At 40.3% G+C, this 27,355-nt stretch overlaps 1 protein-coding gene across 1 annotated transcript in view; it reads right to left on the bottom strand.

Moving 5' to 3' along the window:
* Hhla1 (HHLA1 neighbor of OC90) overlaps positions 1 to 22,467 on the bottom strand; it is a 50,084-nt gene extending 27,617 nt beyond the window's left edge. Inside the window, exons 1-10 of the mRNA XM_060390563.1 lie at positions 22,375 to 22,467; positions 20,305 to 20,364; positions 14,363 to 14,419; positions 13,579 to 13,635; positions 12,759 to 12,839; positions 8,615 to 8,701; positions 8,435 to 8,518; positions 3,604 to 3,687; positions 2,816 to 2,872; positions 2,620 to 2,706 (exon numbers count right to left, since the gene is read on the bottom strand). Coding sequence (XP_060246546.1) covers positions 2,620 to 2,706; positions 2,816 to 2,872; positions 3,604 to 3,687; positions 8,435 to 8,518; positions 8,615 to 8,701; positions 12,759 to 12,839; positions 13,579 to 13,635; positions 14,363 to 14,419; positions 20,305 to 20,364; positions 22,375 to 22,453 — 733 coding nt within the window. The 5' untranslated portion in view covers positions 22,454 to 22,467. The remainder of the gene's footprint in view (positions 1 to 2,619; positions 2,707 to 2,815; positions 2,873 to 3,603; positions 3,688 to 8,434; positions 8,519 to 8,614; positions 8,702 to 12,758; positions 12,840 to 13,578; positions 13,636 to 14,362; positions 14,420 to 20,304; positions 20,365 to 22,374) is intronic.
* Positions 22,468 to 27,355: the final 4,888 nt, after the last annotated feature.

The following is a 27,355-nucleotide window of genomic DNA, read 5'->3' as shown; positions in this document are numbered from 1 at the left end:
GCAGATGCTGAGCCTGATGGCCAACTGACGGGCAGAGTGAATGGAATTTTATGTAAGAAGTGGGAAATAGTAAGAGCTGGAGAGGACAGGAACTCCACAAGGAGAGCAACAGAACAAGAAAATTTGAACACAGGGAACTTCCCAGAGACTCATACTCCAACCAAGGACTATTCATGGAGATAACCCAGAACCCCTGCACAGATGTACCCCATGGCAGTTCAGTGTCCATGTGGGTTACATAGTAATGGAGACAGGGACTGTCTCTGACATGAACTGATTGGCCTGCTCTTTGATCACCTCCCCCGGAGTGGGGAGCAGCCTTACCAGGCCACAGAAGATGACAATGCAGCCACTTCTGATGAGAACTGATAGAAAGATAAGATAAGAAAGATAAGATCAGAAAGAAGGAGAGGAGGACCTCCCCTATCAGTGGACTTGGGGAGGGGCATGCATGCAGAAAGGGGGGGAGGGTGGGACCGGGAGAGGAGGAGGGAGGGGCTTATGGGGGGATACAAAATGAATAAAGTGTAATTAATAAAAGTTAAATAAAAATTAAAAAAAGAAACTTGTCTAATGGCCCTGTTTATTCCTCAGTTAATAGGAGAAAGAGCACAAATATTAAATTGGCTAATGCTCTACATTAAGAAGACTGAGATGCTAGGCTGAGGAGTATACATATAAGGTGAGAGGTACCCAGTAGGCCATAGGGTTACTTCTAATGGCTGGAAAAGGACTAATGTTCAGCCTGTCTTATATTTATTTAACACTCGTCCTTTGACAGGTACTGAATATAGGGACTTACCATGCAGTTGTAGGTGGTGACCCCCAAATTCTCTCTCCTCCTTCACATCTAGACCCCAAACTCCTCACATCACCTAAGCCTTGATTTCAAGCGTTAGACATGGATTAGGTCCTCTCGGCCCAACTGTCACCTGACCAGGTAAGTGCCGATAAGGCATGTCAATAGTAGCACTAAAATGTAGATAGATTTCTCTCCCTAAGCATTTGTCCTTACTGAACAAGCACTAAAGGGAGCCATGACTGAGGTTGGGGGTGACAAGATAAGCCTGATTCAACTCTCAGTTCTTCCCTCAGAAGCAAGCATGGAAAGGAAACTTGCTATGCCTAGCTCACCTCTTTACCAAGTATCCTTGTGACTTACAAAATGAGCTTTCTTTCACAGCATGACCAAGAGATGCTCTGCACTAAAATCAAAGATGTCTAAGGCAATAGAACTGGAGCATCATTGATTGTGTTCATCAGTTCACTATGAAGACACTGATGAAAAGGTTACTATGTGCAGATTCCATGTGACACAGTGATAAACAAGACAGACTGTGGAATAACAGGAAATTGTCTGCCTTCAGGGTCCATTCACTGGGGTCGTACACATATATAAATGTCACTGTTGAGCCAGGTGAAGTGGCACATGCCTGTAATCCCAGCACTTGGGGAGGTAGAATCAGGCAGAGCTCTGTGAGTTCAAGGCCAGTCTGGTCTACAAAGCGAGTCCAAGACAGCCAAGGCTACACAGAGAAACCCTGTCTCAAAAAACAAACAAACAAAAAAGTCACTATGGTATAACCTAGAGTAGCAGAGTGCAGATGACATACAAAGTTCATTGACAAAAGATGGACTTTGGTTGGAGAATTGATAGGACATAAGAAGATAGTATCTGGAGTAACAAATGACAGACCCTTAGGGCTGCAAAACACCACAAAGTGTGGCAGGACCTCCACACAGAGATGACAGAGTCAACAAGTTTGCATGAAATGGGGGAGGGGAATTGTTACCAAAAACGTCATTGATTTATAATTGAATGTAGCATAGGAATCATGGGAAAACAATGAATATGTGAAGAAAGAAATGTGTTCTCTCTAAGAGCTCTGGTGCCTCTACTGCTGATTGTTAGGTTTGAGCAGGTAAGAGACATAACCCAGCTCATATATGAGGACCATTGCTCTAGTGGTCAAGCATGTATAGTTCAAAGGAATGCAAGAGTGCGACAAAAGGAACTCGGTCATGGGCTGTTTTACATAGGTGATAAGGGCTTGAAACAGATATACATTTCAGGTGGATTCAGAGGAGCAGCCAGAATCCAGGTACTAAGTGTAAGGAAGAAAGATGACTTAGCAGTAGTTTCAAAATGGCACCTGGTAACTCAGAACACAGATAGATGATTGTTGCAAAAAAAAAAAAAAAATGTATAGGAAGAGACAAGAATTACAGAGAGGCAATGACCCTAGAATAAGGATCAAAATTCCACATAGCTTCAAGAGCCCAATAGTGAATGAAGAAAATAATATGTTATGTGACAGTGTGCAGAGAAGATTATGGGAGTAAAGAGACCGGAAGTTTCTTCCTAACTGGGGAGAAAGGAGACAGCAGCTACTCAGCTACAGCTGTTTGTTGTCATAGAGAGGAAGAGCCACGGAGACCAATTTCTCCACCCACTTCAAATACTCCAGAAATCATTTTTTTTAAAACCCAAGTGAAAACTCTCCGATTTTAGCACCATCTAATTAAATAATATCCCTAAAGTTAGCCTTTTTTTCTCTACTGAGCTGAGGCATGTTAGGGGGTGAGGGCACTCTGGCCTCCATAGTAGGCCATACTCACCCAAAGCACTAGACACACCACTGGTGAATGTGTAGTTGATAACAGGAGATTTCTCTACCATCTGCCAGAAGTCAGAAAGATTCCTTCCTGAAGAAAAAAAAAATCACACCATGGATTTGGAATCTCGGATTTGTCTGCTGGAGTGTGAAGCTCAATGCTCCTCCAGAGAGCTTCCTGGTCTCTAATGCTCGCTCACCTGACTTCCCTGCCATCACACAGATGAAGACACAGTCAGATTCATTGGTCTGACTCACTGCAAGACAAAGCAGACACAATAAAGACTTTGCAATGTCCAACCAGGGTGTGGTCTTTTGGGTCAGCCCTGAGACTGTTATGATGGATGGTGTTTCTGTCTGCCTGGTCCCCCACTCAGCATATCATGTATACTGTTTCATTGAACCCTCACCACCATCCTATGGGGAAGACATAAGCATATGTCTGCAGGCCTTTAATAGTTCATCTCCCATGTGTTTAGAGACAACTATGTTTAGGAATTCAGAAGTTCTAGATTTTTGAATGTCTCATGGAACGTCTATACCTTACTGACAGAAGATCCCCCAGCAGCAACAAGGGAAATCCTGCAGCAAATTCCATTAATCCTAGCCATTATTCATTCAGCAAATTGTTTGAGCCTTGGCAGTATGTAGAAAATAGTCACCTTCTCCAAATCTGCCTTTTTGTCTTTAAAAGGGGAGGGGCAGTAACAGCAGCTGCTAGAGCCTACTGATACCACCCCTCCATGTTGGTTGCAGTATTTTCCCTTCAATTTCTAGAACTCCAGGAAGATTCCTGTTTGGATGATGAATGCATCAAGGACAGGTGTTGAAAACCAGCCCACATCAATAACCTAAATAGAGCTTACCTGAAGGCTTCTGTCAACCTGACCCATGACCGGGCTTGGGAATGTGGAAACCTACCACACTTGGCTATATTCCTTGAGGAATGACAGTCCCCAAGTTTGCCAGGCACCTTAAAGATACACACCAGAGAGGATGGAGGTTGACTTAAAAATCTCAGTGAGATAGCTGGTAGAATTCCCAACAATGTCCACCAGCAACGCTGTGAAATCTACAAGACAAATTGGAGAAGCTCTCTGAATTCTAATACAGAGACACAAGGGGAAAGAGATTCCATTTCAATTTTTCCTCTTTTCAGAATAGATTTTACAACTGTAGTTTAAGTTAATATGTTAAAGACTATTGAAACCCATACATAGGAAAATACTAGTTCAAAAAATAGTAAAGGTGAATTCAAGCAGAGAACTTTTTATAATCCAACTCTTTCTCTTGTAATTTCCCAAAACTACCAAAGATCCCCATTACTTCATCTAATTTTGTTAGACTATCAAATCTATTCAAGATAAATCATGCCCATAAACTTGTAAGGTCAATTTACATAAACTTGGAATTTGGAAATACAGTCAAATTTAATGTTGGGTTGTGAACTACAGACATCAAAGTAGACACGACCTCTACAAAATATTCCTGGGATTGTATCCTTTTGTCCACTTTATCTAGAACATGGAAGGAAGTCTGGGAGACTTTTTATGACACTTTAGTTTTCAGAACCATTGAACACTTTCTTTCTGAACAAGAAGCCTGCTGCATGATTTCCTGTCATGCCTTATACAGATGCTTCTTTTACTCATCAACAGAGTTGTGAGTTGTTTGCAAGAATAACCAGGCTTGAACATGCATACCCTGCAGATGCAGACTAATGTTCTATAGTTAGTAGAGCAGGCCAACACTAGCAGGAGGTGGGCAATGTTAAGTGTGAGCCTGAGCCACAATGGGACTTTATATGTTTGTGTGGTCATAGGGTGACCTGGCTGTTTTTGTGTGTCAACTTAATACAAGATGAAGTCATCAAGAGGAAGGAGCCTCAGTTGAGAAAGTGCCTCTATAATACTCAGCTGAAAGACATTTTCTCAATTACTGATCAATGGGAAGGGCCCAGCCCATTGTAGGTGGTCCCATCTCTGGGCTGGTGAACCTGGGTTCTGTAAGTAAGCAGCACCCCACCATGGCCTCTGTATCAGCTGCCGCCTTCGGTTTCTACCCTGTGCGTTCCTGTCCTGGTTTTTTTCAGTGATGGACTGTAATGTGTACCAGCGCAGAACTGTTAGCCAAATAAACCCTTTCCTCCTCAGTTTGCTTTTTGGTCATGGTGTTTCCTCCCAGCCAATAGAAATCATAACTAAGACACCTTGGATGTCTTATGGAGAAATACTATGCAGTGCACATCTGCAGGTGTTGACATTATTTTGTGCAGAAGGCTGGTGACCATGATCCTCTTCCTTTCTATATTATGTTGTAGAGCCTGCTAATGTGTACCCATTACCCAACTATTTATTTTTCTTCTACTTCTCAGAACTCTTTTTCATTAATTCACTTACCCAATAAATATCCATAGAGTGTCTGCAGTTTGCCAATACCTGCCAGGTATTGGAGATTTTTGAAATATATACAGCAGAAGTGAAAGATAATGAAGGGCATCAAGGATCAGCATGTAAAGGCATTGGTTGCCAAGCCTGCTCACTTGTGTTTGATGTCCTGGACTCACAGGGCGGAAGGAGAAAACCTACTCCTTAAAGTTGTCCTCTGACCTCCACATGTGTGCTATAGCACACTGCTGTTGCATGTGCGTGCCCCTCCAATAAATACATAAATAAATAAATGTATATTTAAAATACTTTAAAATTAGTGGGGAAGAAAGACTCACAAGTTGAATGATAGAATGCGAAGTTGAAATCTATTATTTATGTTGCATAGAGGCTATGAGACGCACTATGGATCCAGATGCTAAGGCTTGATCCCAGTTCTGCCCAAGCTTAAAAAATGATGGTACCTGCCCAGAGTTCTACAGCATAGTACAGAGCTTGGGTTTCAGCTGAGATTTGCCTTGAGCCAAAAGTCTTTTCCTCCCAAGATTCCTGCTACCACTTATACTGTCACTCGGCACCCGCTGTCCACTTCCTCTTTGAAATTGTTTACACTGTGTTTGAAATAAAGTCAGTTATCATTACTTTGAAGATATTCTTTGTTCCCACAGAAATTCAGTTAATTGATTTACTGTCAGTGCTCAGGGATGAGTTACAGCTATGTTCCTTTATATGTAAATAGAAAACAGGAACTTCTATTTATTTATTTATTTATTTATTTATTTAGTCTATTCAATTAGTGATGACTTAAGACTGTCTTTTAACATTCAGTGTGAACAGGCTGTGGAACAAAAATCCATTTGAGCATTGTTGACAAGAGCACCAATGCCTGAAAGATTTCTAGAAGTTTTAACAAGTTGAATCACAACAAGATTGTCTCCCTGTCAACCAATAATTTCGTTTCAAGGGCTTTATCCTACAAAGATAATTTGGCTGTGCTTGAAGTGATTCTGCACAGGTGTTCATTGTAGCACTGTTTATGATAATAAAGGCTGTCAGGAATAAGAGGCCAGGAAATAACCATCACCTTGTATTTCAGTGAAAAGTCTGTATCCCTTTGAAGGACTGGACATATTTCTATATACTGGAATAGAATCGATTTTTAAGGCACACACTCCAAGAAAATTTACCAATTGTACATATGATGGGGATCAGGGCATCACTGCAACCTCATCAATAAGACTTCTTCTTGCAGTAGATGGAAATTAACACAGAGACCCACAACTGGACAATGTGCAAAAAGTGGTTTTGAAGCACTCAGTCTTAAATTGCATGCCATTATCAAACCCCTCTTCTCAAAGGGCATGTATCTATTTTGAAGAGGACACAGTAAGATTGTCAGATCCATGTAAACCATGTCAAGAAAGCAACATCTTCTGAACACAACAGGACTGATGCAGGTGAATTCTTGGAGACTGTGACAGAACATGCATGACCTGTGTAGTGTCAAACTAGATGGAGTCCTCCCACTGAGAAGAGTGAATGGTCACAAAATGCCACCTCCATCCAAGAATCTACCTGCAACTGACAACTTTGGGAAACGGGAAAATCAGTTTTCTGCAACGGAGTGTTATTGGGTATATCAACCACACTCCAGGGAAGACCAATGCCCAGAAATAATGGGTCAAAAATGAATTCTATGTTTCTTTTTGTGCACTCTTTATTTTGTTTTGGTGGGGGATATTTTTAAACTTTTTTTTTTTTCAGTTTATTGGTTTGATTTTCTTTTCCTTTCTATTTTTGAGAGAGAAAGAAAACATGATGTTGATGGGTGGGTAGATTGGGAGGTTCTGGGAAAAGTTGATGTGAAGTTCTGTGATCAAAACAGTATAAAAATTTATCAAAAAGTGGATAAAGTTAGAAAATAAGTCAAAAAATACATGCCCCAAAGTTACTTTATTTAAAGAATATTGTATTTTAGTGAAGACAAAGTTTTCTTTTCTTTTGTTTTTAACACAACTCTATCTTCAAGCCTTCTTTGCAAGGGGTGTGGCCATGTCACTAAATTCTACACAATGGAATGTAAATGGTTTCTACATTGTAAGTGTACAGAAAATCAGTATGCCTTCCAATTCTTTTCGCCCTTGTCTTACAGCTGGAGTGCGGTGATAAACTACCTTGCATCGTGAGTAAAAGACGACACCTTATATATGCAGAGCAACAAGTTAGAAGGAACATGCATCTTTAGAGGCTATACAGCTATGACTAATGTTTCTAAAACTTATTAATATAAAATATATTCAATAGTTATGTAGAAAAGGAAACTACAAAAAGAAGTCCTTGCTTCTTCTGAAATCTGCATTTTTAACAAGTAGCTAAAAGAATCTTATTACAGATATGGTACAAACACTGTTGTTCCTTGGCACAGGAGAACTACCCCATTGCACTAATTCCCGAGTTGTCGTCCTTATGGTCTATTAGCTGCCTTTCATTTGAAGTGCCTTCATTTAATTTCTGTCTCCTCATCTAGACTTGTGGTTCTTAACCTTCTAGTGCTGCAGTCCTTTCAGACAGTTAGTTCCTCATGTTGTGGTGACCCCCAACCACAAAATTATTTCATTGTTGCTTTATAACTGTAATTTTGCTACTGTTATGAATCTTAACACAAATATCTGATATGCAAGATAGCTGATATGTGACACTCCACTCCTCAATGGGATCTTGACTCACAGGTAGAGAACTGTTAATCTAGACTTTAAGTTCCATTGGAGCAAAATGTGTCCTCTCTCCTCAGGCAAGGAAGATTGCTTCAGGAATAGTGTATTCTCAATAAAGATTTGTTGTTTGGGTGAGGTCATGGGAAAAGAGGAATCTTCACTTTTACTTTCTGAGAATTTTTAAATTTAGGAAGCATTCAATACTTTTGAATTATAAAAGTAATAGATAGTGTCACTGAAAAGAATTCCAGATATTGCAAGGCCATATTAATGAGGATTCTTCCATTTCAAAGCATTCCAATCTTTATATCAGAGGCAACAGCCTTTCTGGTGTCCAACTAGGTACATATTTTACCATTGTTAACACTGTATTCTGGATACTATTTAGAATTTTTTTTTTTTAATCTAAAGATTCTTAAGAACATTGTTTCCCTTTTAGAGCCAACATCTGGCTATGCACAATCATTTTTTCACTATATGGGGCTACTTCTCAAAGTTTCATGGTGGTGAATATTTACATTTTCCTACAAAAACAATGTTAATGAACACCCATTTGTGTATACATAGAGGTTTCTCTAGATTTAAAACAGACAAGGAAATATGTACACATTTAAGTGTAGTAAGCACGACTACATTATCTCACTATGAGAAAAAAACACACATCTAAATGGAACAATCACATTGGAGGAGCTACAAGGGTATGGTGTGCTCCACCTACCTGATAAGTCATTGGTCCTATTGTTCAAACAGTAGCAATACCTGGTAGGGAATTTGGCCGGGTCAACTTTTTTTGGGTTGGAAACTGTTAAGAGAAAGTATTATCTCAGTACCATGACACTGTGCCTGGCCCTGAGCCCTTCACCCACCACATTGCCACAGGAGAACTGTTATCACTTACTGTTGTAGATGGCCAAGGAAACCTTGTGGAAGGCAAATGAACTATAAGAAGTGATGCTAAGCACGGAGAAGAATTGCTTGCTGTCTGCTGTTGAGGGGGGGAAAGAAGCACAAATGCTTGCTGATGTATCCTTAAATAAATCAACACTAGAAATGCCTGTAATTTCAGTTCTAGGAGTCTGAGAACAGAGGATTCTGTATTTGTAGCCAGTCAGAGCTATATAGTAAGTATTTGTCATGAAAAGGAAACAAAAACATCTGTGTGAGGGACAGTGAATATAAGCAAGGTAAGGGATGTATTTCTAGGAAAATGTCATAAACATTTATAAATATCTAGACCAGGGTAATAAAATAGAAGACCGAAGCATCAGACCGACATGTAACTATAGTCACAAGATACATTTCAGTTAGGGTTTCTTTTGATGTTATCAAACACCATGACTAAAAACAATCTGGAGAGAAAATAATTTGACATGATATTTGACAAAGATGCCAAAAACATACATTGGATAAAAGAATCTTTTCAACAAGCAGTGCTGAGAAAACTTGATGTCCACATGCAGAAGAATGAAATTAGACTCTTATCTATCACCTTGTACAAAAATTAACTCCAAGTGGTGCAAAGTACTCATATTAAAAAATAGGAAACATTAAAACCATTAGAAGAAAACATAGGTAGTGATCGACAAGATATAGCTGTAGGAAAAGACTTTCTGAGTAGGACTCCATTTGCCCAGTAATTAAGGACACAATTGACAACCGAGACATCATAAAACTAAGAACTCTGTACAACTAAGGAAACGATCAAAAGTGAAGAAGAAACACACAGACTAGAGGAGAATCTTTGTTGTCTGTGCATGTTACAGAGGACTAATATTGAGAATATATGAAGAATTAAAAAGTCAGAAAGTTAAAAAAACAAATAACCCAATTATATAATGGGCTATAGACCTGAATAGTGAGTCCTTAATAGAAGAAATAAAGATGCCCAATAAATAACTCAAAAGTTTTCATCATCCTTAGCAATTAAGGAAGTGCAAACTGCAACAGTTTTTAGACTTCACCTCACCCCAGGCAGAATAGTTAAGATCAACAAAAGAACAATTGACAACAAATATAAGCCATTTTGTTTAGGGAAGAAAACGAAAATTTGTATGTAAGGAGAAACAAAACAAAACAAAACGAAAAAACAAAAAACCAAAACGTATGTTGGAGTAGCTCCCAGCCACAATGAGTAAGTTTGCAGCAAATCTACTGTACCTGAAGGCTTAGGGAACACTGCAAATGAGGAGGCAGAAATACTATAAAAGCCAGAAGACCAGGAAGACTGCTTTGGGAATATTTCTCCTAGATATGACAAGGAAACTACACCTACAATAGGAACAATATAGCTGCCCTAACAAAACCAGAATAGTTACACTATTAATAGACTTGCTAGTAAGGAAAGAGAAACATCATGAGGTTCCACCCTTAGTCAAATCACGATAGGCAACTAACAACTCCCAAGAGGAAGAAGTAAACTCTTTAAGTGATGAGGCTCCTAATTGGTTGTCCACTACAAAGTTATCCCTGAAATTATATGCACACAAGCCATAATATAATGATTCAGCGGGTCTATCATCTATCTTCTATGTAAAATCGAGGAGAAATTAACATAAAAGAAAATGAGAAAAAAAAAGAGAAACAGTATTTTATAAGTAAACAGACTAAAAATACAACAAATAAATTATAAAAATAGATAAATACCAATAAAGAAAAATTTCAAAAATTAAATCATTATGAAGCAAAATAAAAACCAGCATGGTATAATATCCCCTAAAGTACAAAAGTATGTATAATTTGGTGGTAACTAACAGCTCTCTAATTGAATATAAGGCCTTCTCAACAAGAGGAAAACCATTCCTGGTACTAAAACTTAGGTAATTACCCAGGGCTAGTAAAGTCATGGATCATGGAAGAGAATCCACAGCCACCACTTTACTAGGCAAATATAACAAACTTCATTCTAAACATTTATCCTTATACCTTCAGATAAGCATAGGTCTCACCCTTCATCAAATAAATGTCTTGTTGCAAAAGACAGAGATCATTACAGAAAACCACAATTAATCAAAATGCAAAGAACTGTATGGTGCTCAGCCACAACTGATAAATCTAGGATGTAACCCTTAAACCCGAGACTCAGGGATTGTAGAGGAAATGGGGTTGGAATGACTGTAAGAGTCAGAGAAGTAGGAAGTTTTCTGTGAGATGTTAACTACTAGAAATGTCAAAGAAATTATACCCATGAAGTCTTTCTGACACAGCTTTCTACACCAATATACATGGTAACATGAATTGGAGAGTCTCACAGGGCCTCAACCCTGAACAAAGAACTCCAGGCAAACAAGAAAATGTTGAAAGTCAGAGAAATAGCCTTCCCCAGGGAAGAGGCCACAAATTGGTTTTTCAATACAAAGCATTAAACCCTGAAATCACATATATATGAGTAACATTGTATATCCTGAGCAGGTTGTATTTACATATTTAGGGATAATAGACATGTATATCTAACAACAATCACCTGAGAAAAAGTAGCCTGGAAAGTATGCCTGGAAAGGGTTCGAAGGAAGAAACGGATGAGAAGAACAATGTAATGCAATTGTATTTTAGTTTTTAAAAGCAAATTAAAAAATAAAAAGATAAAATCAAATCCAAAGCAAAAACCCTACTGTAATAGTAGTTGTCATTGGACTATCTTGTCTACCTGGAAACTCCAGCAGTCTTTAAATCAGCATCTTGGATGTATTACTTTCTCCAAGTTATTGTGACAAATTCCCACACACATAGTGACATAAAAACAAGAGAAGTTGATAATCTCATGATTGTAGAGTATGAAAAATTGGAAGGTGGGTATCCAGAGTTCTGAGTTATTTTAATAAGTGCATCAAGTTACTTTTATTTGTTTGTATTGTGAAGCCTTAGCAAGTGCTGTTTACATACCCTTCCCAATTCATACAATGTTGAATTGCCATTCTCTAGCCCCTTTACTCTGTACAGCAATCATTGCCTATGTATTCTCTTTACTGCTTAAGAATTCTGTTTATTGATGCTCAATCTTCATTCAGAAATGCAAACAGGATAGACATCGGAAGAGGAAAAAAACAGGGAAGAGGACAGGAGCCTACCACAGAGGGCCTCTGAAAGACTCTACCCAGCAGGGTAGTGAAGCAGATGCTGAGACTCATAGCCAAACTCTATGCAGAGTGCAGGGAATGTTATGAGAGAAGGGGGGAGGATAGAAAGACCTAGAGGGGACAGGAGCTCCACAAGGAGAGCAACAGAACCAAAAAATCTGGGCACAGGGGTCTTTTCTGAGACTGATACTCCAACCAAGGATCATTCATGGACCTAGAACTCCTGCACAGATGTAGCCCATGGCAGCTCCGTCTCCAAGCGGATACCCTAGTAAGGGGAACAGGGACTGTCTCTGATATGAACTTCGTAGCTGGCTCTTTGATCACCTACTCCTGAAGGGTGGAGGCAGCCTTACTAGGCCAGAGAGGAAGACAATGCAGACAGCCCTGATGAGACCATGGATTCTTCATGTTCTACCTGCAATTTTTAGATATCTACTGCAATTTCTAGATACCTATTTTTTTATTTTATTATAATGGATTCATGGATTTCCAATCATTAAATAGCTGCTACCTATACATTATTATTACAGAGGCTAAAAGAATTAAAAGAAGGCTAATTAGAACAATAATGTAAGCCTCAGCACATCCTTTGTTGTAAAACAACATATTTTATGTTATATTAGCTTAATTAATATTTTTTTCCTCGGGTGATACAGTTGTGATTGCAAATGACAGTCCTGCTGGCTCTTTGATCACCAAACCCTGAGGTGGGAGCAGCCTTACCAGGCCACAGAGGAAGAAAATGTATCCAGTCCTGATGAGACCTGAGAGGCTAGGGTTAGATGGAAGGAGAGGAGGATCTCTCCCACCAGTGGAATGGAGGAGGGACATGGGTGAAAAAGAGGGAGGGAGGGTGGGATTAGGAGGGAATAAGGGAGGCGGCTACAGGTGGGATAAAAAGTGAATAAAATGTAATGAATGAAAAGAAAAAGAAAAAATAAAAAAAATTAAAAAATGACTGGTTACCTTTTAAAGCTCTACTGAGCATTCCATTCACAAGTTCAGTCAGATTGAGTGCAGACAGGTCAACTGACCTTGCTGGGAGTTCTGAAAAAGATTTAGAAACATCTCTGGTATGATCTTCTCTGCAACAGAAACAGTTTCTCATCTCTCCAAACTTAGATGGAAACTTCTTCAGGCACATGTTGAACACAGACAAAGTGCCAGACACAAGGGGCTCAGAGGTAAGCAGCATTTCATGCCAGGAGCTCAGTAGGTGATAGTCAATGACACATACAGTGACTCAAATAGCACTTGTTTTTTAGTTACTGTTTTATCTCTGTTTGGAGAGAGCAGGATTCGACATACACAGGCTCAGGGCCATCATGAGCGTTCTCAGCACCTCTGAATTTGGAAATTGGCACACTGATTCATAAGTGGACATGGACCCAAGCCTGGCAGCGTACTGACATCTACTAAAATATTATTATATTTTAAAATTCCACAATTCCAAAGTATGGATTTCATTCTCAGAAATGCAGTTTTGATAGAATTTGGGTGTGGCCTCTTTATTAGTGTGGAACAACAAAATACCCCAGATGTTGGTGTGTTTGGCCATGTGGACAGAGGCTGCCAGTTAAAATATTCCCTTCTCCCAGCTGTTACTTGAGGACAAGGAAACAACCCAGACAGATAGTTGATGGTCTTCTTTATATTATTATAAACACTCTCTTTTCCAGTTTTTACCTTCTGCGTAGACCTGCTGTGCTGATTGTGAATTCTTTTGAGAAATGGAAAACATTTGCTTAGCAGTCTAGATTCCCGTATACATGGTGGAGATACTCACCTGTTGTAGCAAGAACCTCTATGCCCTTTACCATCTTTTCTTCTCTGAAGAAAGACTCTAGGAAAGGAAAATAATTCATGACACAATGTAAATCTCTATTCCTAGCCCCAGGGATTTGGGGAAGACTTGGGGTAACTCTCAAGCTCAACAGAGTAGGATCACTGATGGACCCTGTGGAAGGAAAAGGCTGGGTCTTTCTATGCTTGCTTCCTTAATTCAGTTTCAGTTCTAATCAGCTGACTAGCTGTGGTCTAGAGAACCATACACTCACAAATAAAATACTGATAATGTGGAGTGTCTAATCTTCCTACCTCATTGACTGAGTCAGAAAACTGGGCTGCAGAGAAAAGAGCACCATGTCTGACTTTGCACAACTAAGCTATGGGGTGAAGGGCTCAGCACCCACTTCTTAGAACTGAGGTGTAATGGACCTCTATAAACAGCAGTATAATTGCTTGTGGATTTTTTGCTTTGGGAAGCTTCCTTTCTGTGGCTTTGGAAGCAGGATAATTATGAGCAACGACAGCAGGTGTTGTAGGCACATATAAGAGGGTACTAACCTGGCCACAGGGCAGGAAAGGGCATCCTTGAGACAGGGACTGACCTGCAGAACTAGTCAGTTTGAATTAAAGGATGGTTAATCACACTGTACCTGTAGCTATCACAGTTGCAGGAATGACTTTTCATGTAAGCTGAGATGGAAAATGCGGAAGAGTAAAGGTATAGAGTCTGGAAACTGCCCCCAGTGTCCTGAGTCAGTCAGTACTAGGACTGGTCTCCATACCTGCTGCATGAGGGAAGGATCCAGATTTCTCCTGTTTGAGGCCTTTGTTTCCAGGCACTGAAACAGAAATTCTCACAAGTGAAATGCACATACTCACACAGTATGTAAAATCCTTTAAAATCATCTTGTCCATCCTTTGAAGGATGGAGTGATTTAAGTGATAGAACCAAGTCCCACAACAAGCAGAAGCAAAGATAAAACTAAAACACAGGCAGATGAGATCTTCAGTAAGATAACTCTGCTATGACTTTCATCTTGATTCATTATAGTATCTAGAATATAATCTATATTGTTTTTCATTATAATAAGATGTAATATGAAACCAATTCCTCTACAGTATTTTAAAATTTTGTTTGTTTACAGATACATACATGTATATAATACATACTAGTCATAGTCATACCTCTATCATCTCCCCTTATTCTGGCCACCAAGTCTTTTCATTTTGTCTTGTGACACACTGAGTTTAACCAAGGCCACTTAGTAGAGCATAGAACATGGACAACTCTTCACTGGCTACCTCACTAAAAGAGTGATTTCCTCTTTTCCAGCAGGCCTCAACTGCCATCAGCCATGGAATGATTTACATGAGATAGTTATTGACAACTATGCTGCTTAAGCCAATTTAAGTATTTAGTCCTTTTATTGACCACCAGACCAAGAACGGGCTAATGCCTCTGAATAGTCTCTTGGTATCCAAGCTCAGGCAAAGGATTTTAAAAGACAAATCCACAATTAAATCAGTGTTTGAAGGGAAGGTTACATTAGCAAGGGATTTGGGCAGCCTACACAAATACTGGAAAATCGGCAGTATTTTCTAGTTTCTAATATGTTTGGACCATGGTCAAAGCCATGAACAGTCCCAGAAGGGTTGCCAAGGCCAATGTAGCTGCTGGGAGTGGAATGCTAAGACGTGGCCTGGCAGGCACAAAATAAAACTAGGATGGGACCAGCTATCCTAGGCTGGTCCCATGAGACCCTCCTCCAGCTATGACTGGATGTGTACCTGCTTAGCCTGGTATGGGCCTTATGAAAGCAAATGCAACTGTTGAGTTCATGAATGCACAGCCATGTCATACCCATAAAAGGTAATTTTCTGGCCATGCTCCTCATTGGATGACATTCTTTTTTGTCCCATCTTCCATGATGTTCTCAAGGCCTTCTCTATGTAAAATTTTGCTTGAGGAAGTCTATGTTTAAATATCTATCTGTCTATCTATTTATCTGTCTGTCTGTCTACCAACCTATGTTTGTTTTCTTTCTTTCTTTCTTTCTTTCTTTCTTTCTTTCTTTCTTTCTTTCTTTCTTCTTTCTTTCTTTCTTTCTTTCTTTCTTTCTTTCTCTCTCTCTCTCTCTTTCTTTCTTTCCTTCCTTCCTGTCTTCCTTTTTTCTTCCTTCCTTCCTTTTGACAGTGGTCTAGTTGATATATAACATAAAATTTGTATTAATTCTTTGAGAATGTCATACATGCGTGTAATGTATTTTCACACACATACAAACACACACACACCTTTTTCATAACTCCTCCAGATTCATCTCCCACTTGTCTGTTATATAGCAACTTCTGAGGTTAAAGCATTCCATCCTGCAGACAAACTCATTAAGACAGGAAATACATAACTCAAATTAGCTTTAGGAAGTCCATGCAACTGTCCAGATTTACTAGTCCTGTCCCTCTCCAAGAATCTTGAAACAGTAAAACTGCTGAGAGTCACTCTCAGACAATCCTACCTGCTGGCAGAAGCAGAGACAAGTTGAGCTGCCTGGAATAAACAAAGACCAGCTAAGCTTTCTTAGAAGAGTCTCAGAGCTACTGAGTCACTTCGACACTTTCCAATCTGTTGAGCTGCCTGCAGGCTGTGTAGTGCACCACAAGTTTCCAGACTTTGTGGCTTTTACCCATGTTAGGGTGGGCTTTGGGGATGCAACTATCTTTGAAAGATTTCTGTTCCTATAAACATCTCCTACAAGTAATTCCAGTAAAAGTCATTAGTTCACAAAGTTGGGCTTTGGTAACTGTATTTTGGTATCTGTACCTTGACCCATTGTAGGTTGCCCATCCATCATGAGTACATGTGTGTTTCATCCATCCAGGGAAATCTTTCTTACAAGATTCTAGAGCAGCCCTCCACACACTGACAGCATCATGTCCTCTTCATTTTATAACCCACTCAGTCCAGTTTGTGTTGCCTATACACTCGTGAGTAGGGCCATCCATTGGGGTGTGTCTGATCTACTGGGGAGGATTCCTTAATGAAACTTGACTCTTCCTCTCCCAGGAGCTGCCCTGTCAGCAGCTCCTCAGAGAGCGGTGCAGCTCATGAGACCCTCCAACCTCTGCAAAGCATAATTTTTGAACCTCATTGATTTCTCCAATCAATAGTTACATATGCCACTCTTCTTTTTAGGTTAGAAATCCTTGTTTTTCAGAAACAAGGAAACAAATTCAAAGTGTACGACAAATGTCCCTGAAACCCAGAAGTGGGACTTTCTGTGGAAGCATTTTAACTGTATGTACTTTTTTGTACTGTTTGCCTTTCAGATGTTCCTATTTTTTCATCTTGTGTTCATGTCTGTTCACATTGTGTGTGGGTACATATCATGTAAGTGAGGACAGAAAATAATCTTGGCTGCTGTTCTTTAGGCAGTGACCACCCTGGCTTACTAGTAAATAATAATGATAATATCTTTCACTAACTCCGACCTCAGGAAGACTAAGCTGGCTGACTAAGGCAATCCGGTGGTCTGTCTACCCATCCCTGAGTCCCTGGCCCTGGGATTACAGGTGCACCTCACCATGTCTGCCTTAAACAAACAACAAAACAGACAAACAAACAAAACATGGGCTCTGGGAATTGAACTTGAATCCTCGGGAGGTCATTTTTCTGTTTGAGCTATCTTGCCAAATGTTTTTGGTTTTCTTCCTCAGACAGTCTCGGTGTGACCCAGGCTGTCTTCGTATGTGCAGCTGACCTGCCTTTGCCTCCTGAATGCTGCTATTATAGGCATGTGCCACCATATCTTGGAAAAGCACAGTGACCTTCAAAAGCCAGTTTCAAATAATTGTTGGACAGTTTATATAACTTCATTATCTTGCTTTTGGATTAAAAAAAAAAAAAGCACCACACAAATATTTTTATAGTAGCTGGTGTCTGATATCTGATCGTTTCCACACCCAACACCTAGTATTTTATTGCATTTTATTCTCTCTGATTTCATTTGATGTTGGAATTATCCTCAATCAAAAGGGAGAAAGTTAGAGGCTCAAATAGATTGAGTATTTGTGAACAATTATCACACTCATACATAATATATTGATATAGCTGGCAGCTTTGGAGAAAGAGAAGTGTTGTCCTGTGGAAGCATTTTAACATTCTGCAAATTTTGTGCTATTTGCCTTTTTAAAGCACTAGATGGGCAACTGTTGGGCAGATTGAATGGAATTTTAGGTAAGAACTGGGAAATAGTAAGAGCTGGAAAGGACAGGGTCTCCACAAGGAGAGCAACAGAACAAGAAAATTTGAACACAGGGAACTTCCCAGAGACTCATACTCCAACCAAGGACTATTCATGGAGATAACCCAGAACCCCTGCACAGATGTAGCCCAGGGCAGTTCAGAGTCCAATTGGGTTACATAGTAATGTGAAGAGGGACTGCCTCTGACATAATCTGATTGGCCTGCTCTCTGATCACCTCCCTCTTGGGGGGAGCAGCCTTACCAGGCCATAGTAGAGGACAATGCAGCCACTTTTGATGTGAACTGACAGACTAAGATCAGAAAGGAGAGGAGAACCTCCCCTATTAGTGGACTTGGGGAGTGGCATGCAAGCAGAGGGAGGAGGGAGGGTGGGATTGGGAGGGGAGGAGGGAGGGGCTTATGGGGGATGCAGAATGAATAAAGTGTAATTGATGAAAAATTTAAAAGAAAAGGGAAAAAATAATTTAAGAACCTTAAATGACTTTCAAAATTGGAGGAAAACATGGAGTTAGTCAATTGGCATGGAGCACGTCTCGCCCCTGGGGGCAATGGTCTCCTGAACCTACTCAGACCTCGAACACCACCACTGCTAGTTCTAGAACTGATGCAGGATGTTCCAACGAGGGGGTTAAGGCTTCTCATAATCTTTCCTATAAGCCCACACCTGTTTGTCTATATCCCCCATTTTTATTCATTATTAGCCAGATAGAGCCAAGTAATTGTGGTAATGATACTTGCTTTTTTGCCCAATGCTGGAATGCTAGTAAATTTAGGTATGCCCTGGTTACTCGCATGCCTCACTGGGTGCCTGTGCCCGTTGATGCCCCTCACGCTATGACTCTCTTCAGAAAGAAAAGGGATCTTGGAACTACAGCCACCATTGTTACTACCATCTCATTGGCGGCTGTTAGAGCTACCACTGGGGCATTAGCCATGAGTCATACTGGGCAGACTGCTCAGACCCTGAATAATCATTTAGCCAATGTAGCTCATGCCTTAGTTGTACATAAAGGAGTTAATGCTCAACTAAAAGGAAGCTTGATGGTGTTCAATCAGAGGATTGACCTCGTGCAGGAGCAAATTGATACCCTATGGCAAATCGCTCAACTTGGCTGTCAATGAAAATATGCTGGACTTTGAGTCACTAGCATATAACATGAGAATTTTTCCTGTGCTGCAAATCTGTCTAAACAATTGTCGAGCTATATTTTAGGTAATTGGACTGGAGAATTCGATACTATGATGGAGCAGCTGAGAGTGGCCACTGTCACAGTAAATTCTACCAGAGTGGACGCAGGACTAGCCACAGGATTATCATCATGGATTGCTGCAACCATGAATCATCTGAAGGAATGGGCGGGCATGGGAGCGTTAGCAGGCCTTCTGGTGTTGGTCTCCTTGGTTTGCCTGTGGTATATATGCAAGATTAGAGTCTCACAACAGTGTGATGCAGCCATGATCATTCAGGCCTTTACAGCCATTGAAGCAGGACATTCTCCCCAAGCATGGTTGGCTACCATAAAAAGCTAAAATGTTATGCTCAGGATGCGAGGCTAAGCACTGCACTCAGGGTCAGCCGCTTTGGACCCAGAGAAGAGCATGTCTGATTGCATGCGTGTTGATGCCCCAGGTCCCGCCTCTGAGAAAAAGGTATCGGATGGGTCTGATGCTCTTTGGGTGGATGACACCTAAATGAACATCAGTACAAAGTCCCAATTTATTTCTAATATCAGAGATCAGACCTCTACTCTTGCCTGATGCGTCTAAAACAAAAAGGGGGAACTGTAGAGAGCTGCGGAATGCTATGCCTTAAAGATGGAGCTGGTTTCTGCCTTCCACCTTTCCGATGGTGAGTGCTCTCTGTCAGGAACAATTCCACATTTGGTTAAGGCTGAGGATCTGGCTTGCTTCCATGTATGTGGACCTATCTGCATTGCCCACGTAGCACACCTGGGTTGGCTACCCAGAGGCTATTTAAGCTGTGGGCTGGCTTTCCCCAGCGTCTGAGGATTGTTCAAGGTTCCTGAATAAACTGCATTGAAAAAAAAAAAGCACTAGATGCTCTACTTATAAGTAAAAAAAAAAAAAGTAAAATTTAGAAAATGAGAAGAAAATCTCATCCTTTATAAAAGCCCATGTAAACACAGAAGAATTTATCCTGCTTATTTTTTTTTTTAATTCAGAATAGATGTGGAGACTCTGTCTGTTCTGGGAGCTGTTTTGCAAGGCACATTTTGTAGGTCAATTTCATATTATGTATATCAGGAAAGGTAAGAGAGAGAGAGAGAGAGCTATTTTACAGGTGATGATGGCAAATAACAATGCTTCCATTATAAAATGTCATCTTCTTATAGAAAACCACAGTGTGTGTGTATTTAGTAAGATCCTCAGAAGGAACAATGCAGAGAGCTCTGGGAATCTGCTGGAGTTTAGCGAGCCCGGGAAGCACAACCGCCCATTTACCTGTTGCGGGTAAGTGACCCATTACTTTATCTTTCTTGCCTTCTCCTTTAAGACCAGACACTAAAATAAAATAAAATGAAATAAAATAAAATAATAAAATAAGTTTCATCAAAGCAGTTACAGTGCAGACATAACATCAGAAAGGTTTTAGTTCAAGTTACCTATGTTACCTATGTTTATAGATGAGAGAATCACCATCTAGTATTTGCTTAAAATCCCACGTGTTTTGCTCATTCAGTCATGAGTTATCACATATTTACCAAAGACAAATATGACTGAGACTGCTACTCAGCATCAGAGTTTGCTAAGTATTGTGAGTATGGGTGAGGCAGATATGAAAGACAGGAATTCAAACGTGTAAGGAGTAATAGTTATTAACAGTGCTTTGATGGAGAATGGGAGTGTGGATGGCAGGAAGCTCGATCTTATCTCAGCAATGTGGAAGTCTTTCCTGGGTGGATGTGGTGAACTGAGATCTCGGGATGAACGGTATCTGGGTAGGACCTATGTGGATGAGGGCTGTTCTTCATACAGAAAATAGTGTGTGCTCAAGTCCTACATTACCTGTGAGAATCTATCTAAGAAATGAGCTGAAGGTCAAGGCGTTGGAGCATAAAGAAAGAATGAGGTGGACATTTTATGGAAGCTGCTGAAGATAAGATGAGCAAGATCATGTGGGGCACATAAAGGACCTGGAATGCCATCCAAACAGAAACAAGACATTACTGAATCATTTATGGGGGATACGAGTGGAAATGATGGGGAAATACAATCAAGTAATGTAATCATCTATACACAAAGATCTCTTAGGCTGACAAGGGGAGAATGAAACAACAGCTAGTTCAGAATGTTCCCTTGGTGGGAGAACAAATAAAGGGCAGTGTGGTATGAATATGGATGGCAGACAGGTAGAGCCTGCTGTGACACTCAACATTCTAGCACAAGCATAAAAAGCCACAGGAAAAGTAAATAACATAATTAACATTTTGATCAAAGCACAAAAGCTTGTGCATTGAAATATTGCTGCTAGGATTCTTTTGTTGTTGTTGGTTTGGTTTCTTTTTTTTTTTGATACAGGGTTTCTCTGTGTAGTCTTGGTGGTCTTGGACTCGATTTGTAGCTTCGAACTCACAGAGACTCACTCACCTGCCTCTGCCTTCCTGAGTTCTAGGATTACAGGGGTGCATACTTATTTTTTATTTTTTTATTTTTTAAGCTTTTATTAATTACACTTTAGTCACTTTGCATCCCCCCATAAACTCCTCCCTCCTCCCCTCCTAATCTCACCTTCCCTCCCCCTTCTTCACGCATGCCCCTCCCCAAGACCACTGATAGGGGAGGTCCTCCTCTCCTTCCTTCTGATCCTAGTCTATCAGGTCTCATCGGGAGTGGCTGCATTGTCATCTTCTGTGGCCTGGTAAGGCTGTTCCCCCTTCAGAGGGAGGTGATCAAAGAGCAAGCCAATCAGTTAATGTCAGAGGAAGTCCCTGTTCCCATTAATATGGAACCAACTTGGACACTGAACTGGGCTACATCTGTTCAGGGGTTCTAGGTTATCCCCATGCAAGGTACTTGGTTGGAGTATGGGTCTCTGGAAAGACCCCTGTGTTCAAATTTTTTAGTTCTGTTGCTTTCCTCATGGAGTTCCTGTCCTCTCCAGATCTTACTATGTCCCAATTCTTTCATAAGATTCCATGCAGTCTGTCCAATAGTTGGCCATAAGTCTCAGCATCTGCTTTGATAGTCTGCAGGGAAGAGCCTTTCAGAGGCCCTCTGTGGCAGGTTCCTATCTTGTTTCCTGTTATCTTTTTCTTCTGATGTCCATCCTCTTTGCCTTTCGGGATGGGGATTGAGCATTTTAGTCAGAGTCCTCCCTCTTGATTAGTTTCTTTAAATGTACAGATTTTAGTAGATTTATCCTATATTATATGTCTATATGATATATAGACCATGTATATACCATGTGTGGCTCTCTGCTCACTCATGATGATCCTTTCCATGTGCATTCTTAAAGCACAATAATTCCCTCTTATAACACACAGAACAGACACCAGGAAGTGAACAGCCCACCTGTATTCCAGAGAGAGAGGGTACAGGCGAGTCCCATGCACAGGCTCACTGGAGGGCCATGCCGCAGGAAGCTCAGCATGCTTAGAAGCTTTGACAACCTGGGAGCAAAACATCAAACTCTTAGAGGAAGCCAGGCTTGCTCAGTAGTCACTCTGTTGTAGAATATGCTCTGGGATCAGTGCTTGGGAAGTCGTTAGAAGACAGTCTAGCTAGGAAAGGTTTAGGTTGTACCGAGGAAACAAATGAACCCCATGATTTCAATGGCTTAATTTTAAAGGAAAGCTGATTTTTTTGTTTGTTAATCTCTGTATTTGATTATGAACAGGTGGAGAGGGAACTCTGGACCACAGTTACTGAGGAATCTTAACTAGTGGGCTCTGAACCTCATTGTAGCTTTCCTCTTGGTAATCCATTAGGAATGGTGGTAGCGAGAGGGGCACAGCTGGTGGGTGTGACAGTAATCCTTATATGCTTTGGCAGAAAGTAATATTTTACAGTTACAGTCTGTGTCAGAATCATGGATCTACTCTGCATGAATTCAGGGCATCTGGGAATATGGAAAGTTTACATGCACACTTTGGGGGTGTTCATGTAGTTTCTGGAATGAGAAATAACTTCTAAAGACAAATCATTATTATTAACATTACTGTTAATATATATGAAATTTTAGAATTATGAATGTAAGTGACTGTTTCAACTTGCCCCCATTCTGTGGCATCTGTGCCAGCCATCTTTGAGAGTTTATTCTGTAGCATAATAGCTAAAGTAGAAAACAATAGACTAATAATAATGACAAAAAATTATTGGGCACTTTCTGTGTGTCACATGCCACACAGAAGGCTGATGGACATTTTCATGCAGTGAAGACAGAACTGATAAGCATTCCTTTCAGCATAGGGAAGTGAAGATTCTTTCCTCCAGGACCTAGATCACAATGGCGACATCACTATGCCCTGCTGACTTCTGTGTATAAAACAGACAGTTGCTAGTGTATTCTGAAGATTAAATGGGGTCACGAATCCAGCAGCTACTGCATTTGTTGGTCTAGAGTGGGTACTTAAGGATCGTAACTCTTTGTCATCCCATTACCCTTTGCTCTTTGCACCCTCCCTTTCCTCATCTGCATTTGCAGTACCACAGAGCCACCAAGATGATGAGCAAATACAAGTTCAATACTTGTACTTATTTTGTTGATTGCTGATCATCAATCAACAGCTTCTTTTTACTAAAATTCAATGTGTTAAACTTTATTACTTTAAGACCACATTTCTACTGATTTTGTTCATGGAGGAAAAAGTAATTTTCCTTCAGTTTCAGTTTCCATTCATCTCCATTGGTTGAATCAACTATATGTCAGGAGGAAGATAAGCAGACTTAGCAAATGAAAACAGGAAACAGTTAAATTGAGTTTAAGACAAACAACAAATTTAGTGTAGCTCATTCCGTATGTGAGACAAGCCTGGCTTAGAGAGGCAGAGGGCTCTTGAAAGAAACTCACAGCTAATGCAGTAGATGGGCTTGACTTGAACTCATGATAGGGCTGACCCCTTCTGATCTCTCTAACCTTCCTTTTGCAAACCTAAGGTGCTATGGGACGGTTTAGGGTAGTGGACATGTTTCTAAGTCAGATGCATTCTATTTGATTCTTGAGCTGAGTGTTGTAACCTAGATCTATCTAGACCTTCCCTCTACCCAAAGAAACTGATGAGACTTAGGTCACAGTTGTTTGGAAGCATGAATTCTGGAGTCAGACTTGAACTTATTCCTTGGTCTGCCTTTTTTTTTTTTTTAATCGGTCTACGTTATTAAAACTATCTGTACCTCAGTTTCTCCCCTCAGGGCTATGGTGAACAGCAAAATATGTTCTCTGTGTACATATTTCCAAAGAATGGATTCTGTCATAAATTCTGTGTCTAGGAAGACTTTCAGAGCCATAAGGAATATGGAAAATTGGCACTGGGTAGAGTCTTTACAAGTGACTCACCTTAAAGTAAGCCTTGTTTTCAGTTTGTGTCCCCATGCACTCCCTCTCCACCGTGCACCACCTCTAGAAGCTCAAATGGCACATTCTTTGACTATATTACCTCTTCATAGCTTGATTGACCTCTCACTAAAACAGCATGTAAACCTCTGGATCTATTTGTCTCCTTGAGATTTTTATTTCATTTCTGTGAGGACTGCCATAAGCATACGGAGTACTCCACTTCATTTCCCCTAACTTTTGTTAGCACAGTGTGCAGGTCCCCAGGTATGGATGCCAAGAGTAGAGGAAACAAGACCTTTTGTTGGTAGGCTAGTTTCCATGTACTAAGCCTTCATGCTTGGACACTGTGTGTGTATTATTTTATATGCCCATCGTATTAGAAAGACAAGATTTTTTATATAATATAAAACCAAAAGATCAGAGGTGGAACCATTAGCTCATGGCCACATGCTTCTTAAAGAAGAGCCAAGTGTGGTGGCTAATGTCTGCAAACCCAGCCTTCAGGTGGTTGAGGTCGAAGGATCATTATGAGCTCAGAACCAGCCTAGGCTACAATGCCAGCCTGTTTCAAACAAATTAAAAAAAAATACAAACAAAATCAAATCTCAAACAAAATCAATGCAATCGAACTCAACCAAACACAACACTAAACAAGAGAGCTGAACATTCATATCTGCCTGTAAAATATCTCCCTTGAAAGTCATGGAAAGGATCTGATATAAAACACCAAGTTGATGACTTCCACATATTTTATAGGATGGAAGGGTTAGAAACCAACAACTCCCAAGGAGACAGATAAAGAAACGTTAATTGAGACCAGTGAGTCAAGATCTACCCATGAGTCATACAATGGTAACTTATAATACATCTGTAGTTTTCTCAAGAACAGCCCTGGTGTTGGAGTCATGAGTAATAAGAGCCTAACTTTTAGAGTCTTAGTAAGCATTGTATTGCACAGTTCCCTCCTCTTGGAGAGGAAGTAAATATTTGCTTGAGGCCGTTAAGGTGATGATAACAGACATAGATTTTAATCTCAGACAGCCACCTCCACAGCCTTTAGAACAGCTCAAACAGGTGAGGGGCTATCTTCTCAAAACACCTAGTGAAGAGCAAGAGGAAAACGGCCTCCTTTTCAGGACTATCATATATAGTAACCCACTGGTTCTCAAAGCCATACTTCCATTAGTTGCGCTTATCCTTTTTCTGTAGTTTGAAGAAACGGAGGCTTAGAGAGTAGCCATTTCAAGGCATGCAGAGCAGAAATCCAGGAGTAGTCTGTTTCCTGTCTGACTCCATTATAGATTTGAGGTTGATTTGACTTAGAAAGTTAAATTTGGCAGGAGCTACCTGCTGTTAGATACATCTTGGGGTCATTCTTCCCTTATCATTTCAATTTCTTGGATTGAAGACCATATTTTCTTTATCTATATGTGAGGACAATCTATTCCCTCACTGGCTCAAGGAATGCGTTAAGATTCTAATCAATGCCATAAAGGAAATGGGAAGCAACAGATTGTGATCAAAGAACAGAGTCTTCGCTCAACATGCTAAAGATATTGCAGAAAGGGCTCTCTGATATCATTCAGGCTCCAGGAGCCAGAACACAGGAATTACAGCATTCCTTAGCTGGCCTCACGCTTTTGGGGTGAGGAGACCAAAGGCAGCTTAAAAATATCTATAGCATACAACTCACCGGTCTCCTGAGCAGGATGAATGACTTCAAAGAACTTAAACAGCCAGGAAGATTAGCGGTGAGGTCAGAGTAGTGGGATTTATGAGTTCTTAGTGAAAGATACAGGCAGTGGGGATGGGGAAAGACTTGATAACTCTGCTTTAAATCCTCTGGAAGAAAAAAAAAAGAATAATAATCCTCCCAAAAAGTCTGGGCACTGAAAGAGGATCATCTCTATCAGAGAAAAATGCCTGTGTGATAAGCTGAATAGAATCTGTGAGCTGAATGACAAAGCAGCGATTCAGTAAGAAATGGGAAAACTTTCCTGAGAGTAATTACTGTGTGGAGGGAATAGTACAGCAGGAAGGAGGTGATGAGTTCCCCTTCCTGTCCTGGTCATCTTTGGGCACAATATTACCTGGCTCACAGCCAGCTGGAGTCTTCTGAAGCTGTGGCCAGGTTGAGGTCAAGGTTGGCAGGCACTTAGAGCTCGAGTGTCAAGCCAGCCAACTGCCCATGTGCACAAAGCTTGTGAAATGAGGAAAGATGTCAAGTTTTAAAAAGTTAAGGGGGAAAATAAAAGGAGAGTATTTTATTTTATTTTATTTTTTTACATATAAACTACATAGACAAATTTCAGGACTCATGGCTGCTGTGAGGGACAAAACCACTCAGTGAAGTGAAGTTGATCTTCCCAGACCCAGGACTGTCCCAGTATGCTAGCCAGGGCACAGGGCAGGCCGGTCATGTTTTTTCTCTTTTCTTTTCTCTGGAGGAGAGTTTAAATTCCAACTCCTGCATCCTGTTAAACACAACTCACAAAGTGAAATAAAAGTGAGAGAATGATAGTTGGGGTGAGAGGCAGAAGCGTCTTTAGGATTTACAGTTCTGCCTTTCACAAGGCTTCAGAAAGGGATCATAGTGACTGTGGTTCAACACTCCAAACAACAGCTAAATCTAACATCTAATGCTTACTGTTTTAGAAACAAACAAACAAACAAACAAATAAACCCACAAGTAGAGAACTAATAAAAAAAGAAAAGTGTTTATTTACAATTTTGGTGAGAACTAGAGAGAGAAAAGCTCTCAGAGTCTCCCTACTTTTCCTATATTAAGAGTTGCAGTTTATTAAAAAAAAAAAAAAGAATCAGAAGCCAGAAGATACACATATATAGACTCAGCTGTGAGAAGAGTTACCAGAACTCTTGTTTGTGTGTGTGTGGTGTGGTATGGTATGTGTATGCATGTGGTGTGTGTGTGTGTGTGTGTGTGTGTGTGTGTGTAGAACATGTTTAACTATGTCTTCTATCTTTCTTCACTTCGTA

Source organism: Meriones unguiculatus, chromosome 8, assembly GCF_030254825.1.
Source record: "Meriones unguiculatus strain TT.TT164.6M chromosome 8, Bangor_MerUng_6.1, whole genome shotgun sequence".
NCBI lineage: Eukaryota > Metazoa > Chordata > Mammalia > Rodentia > Muridae > Meriones > Meriones unguiculatus.
The sequence above is the reverse complement of the archived record's forward strand: the minus strand, read 5'-3'. Positions and strand labels throughout refer to the sequence as shown.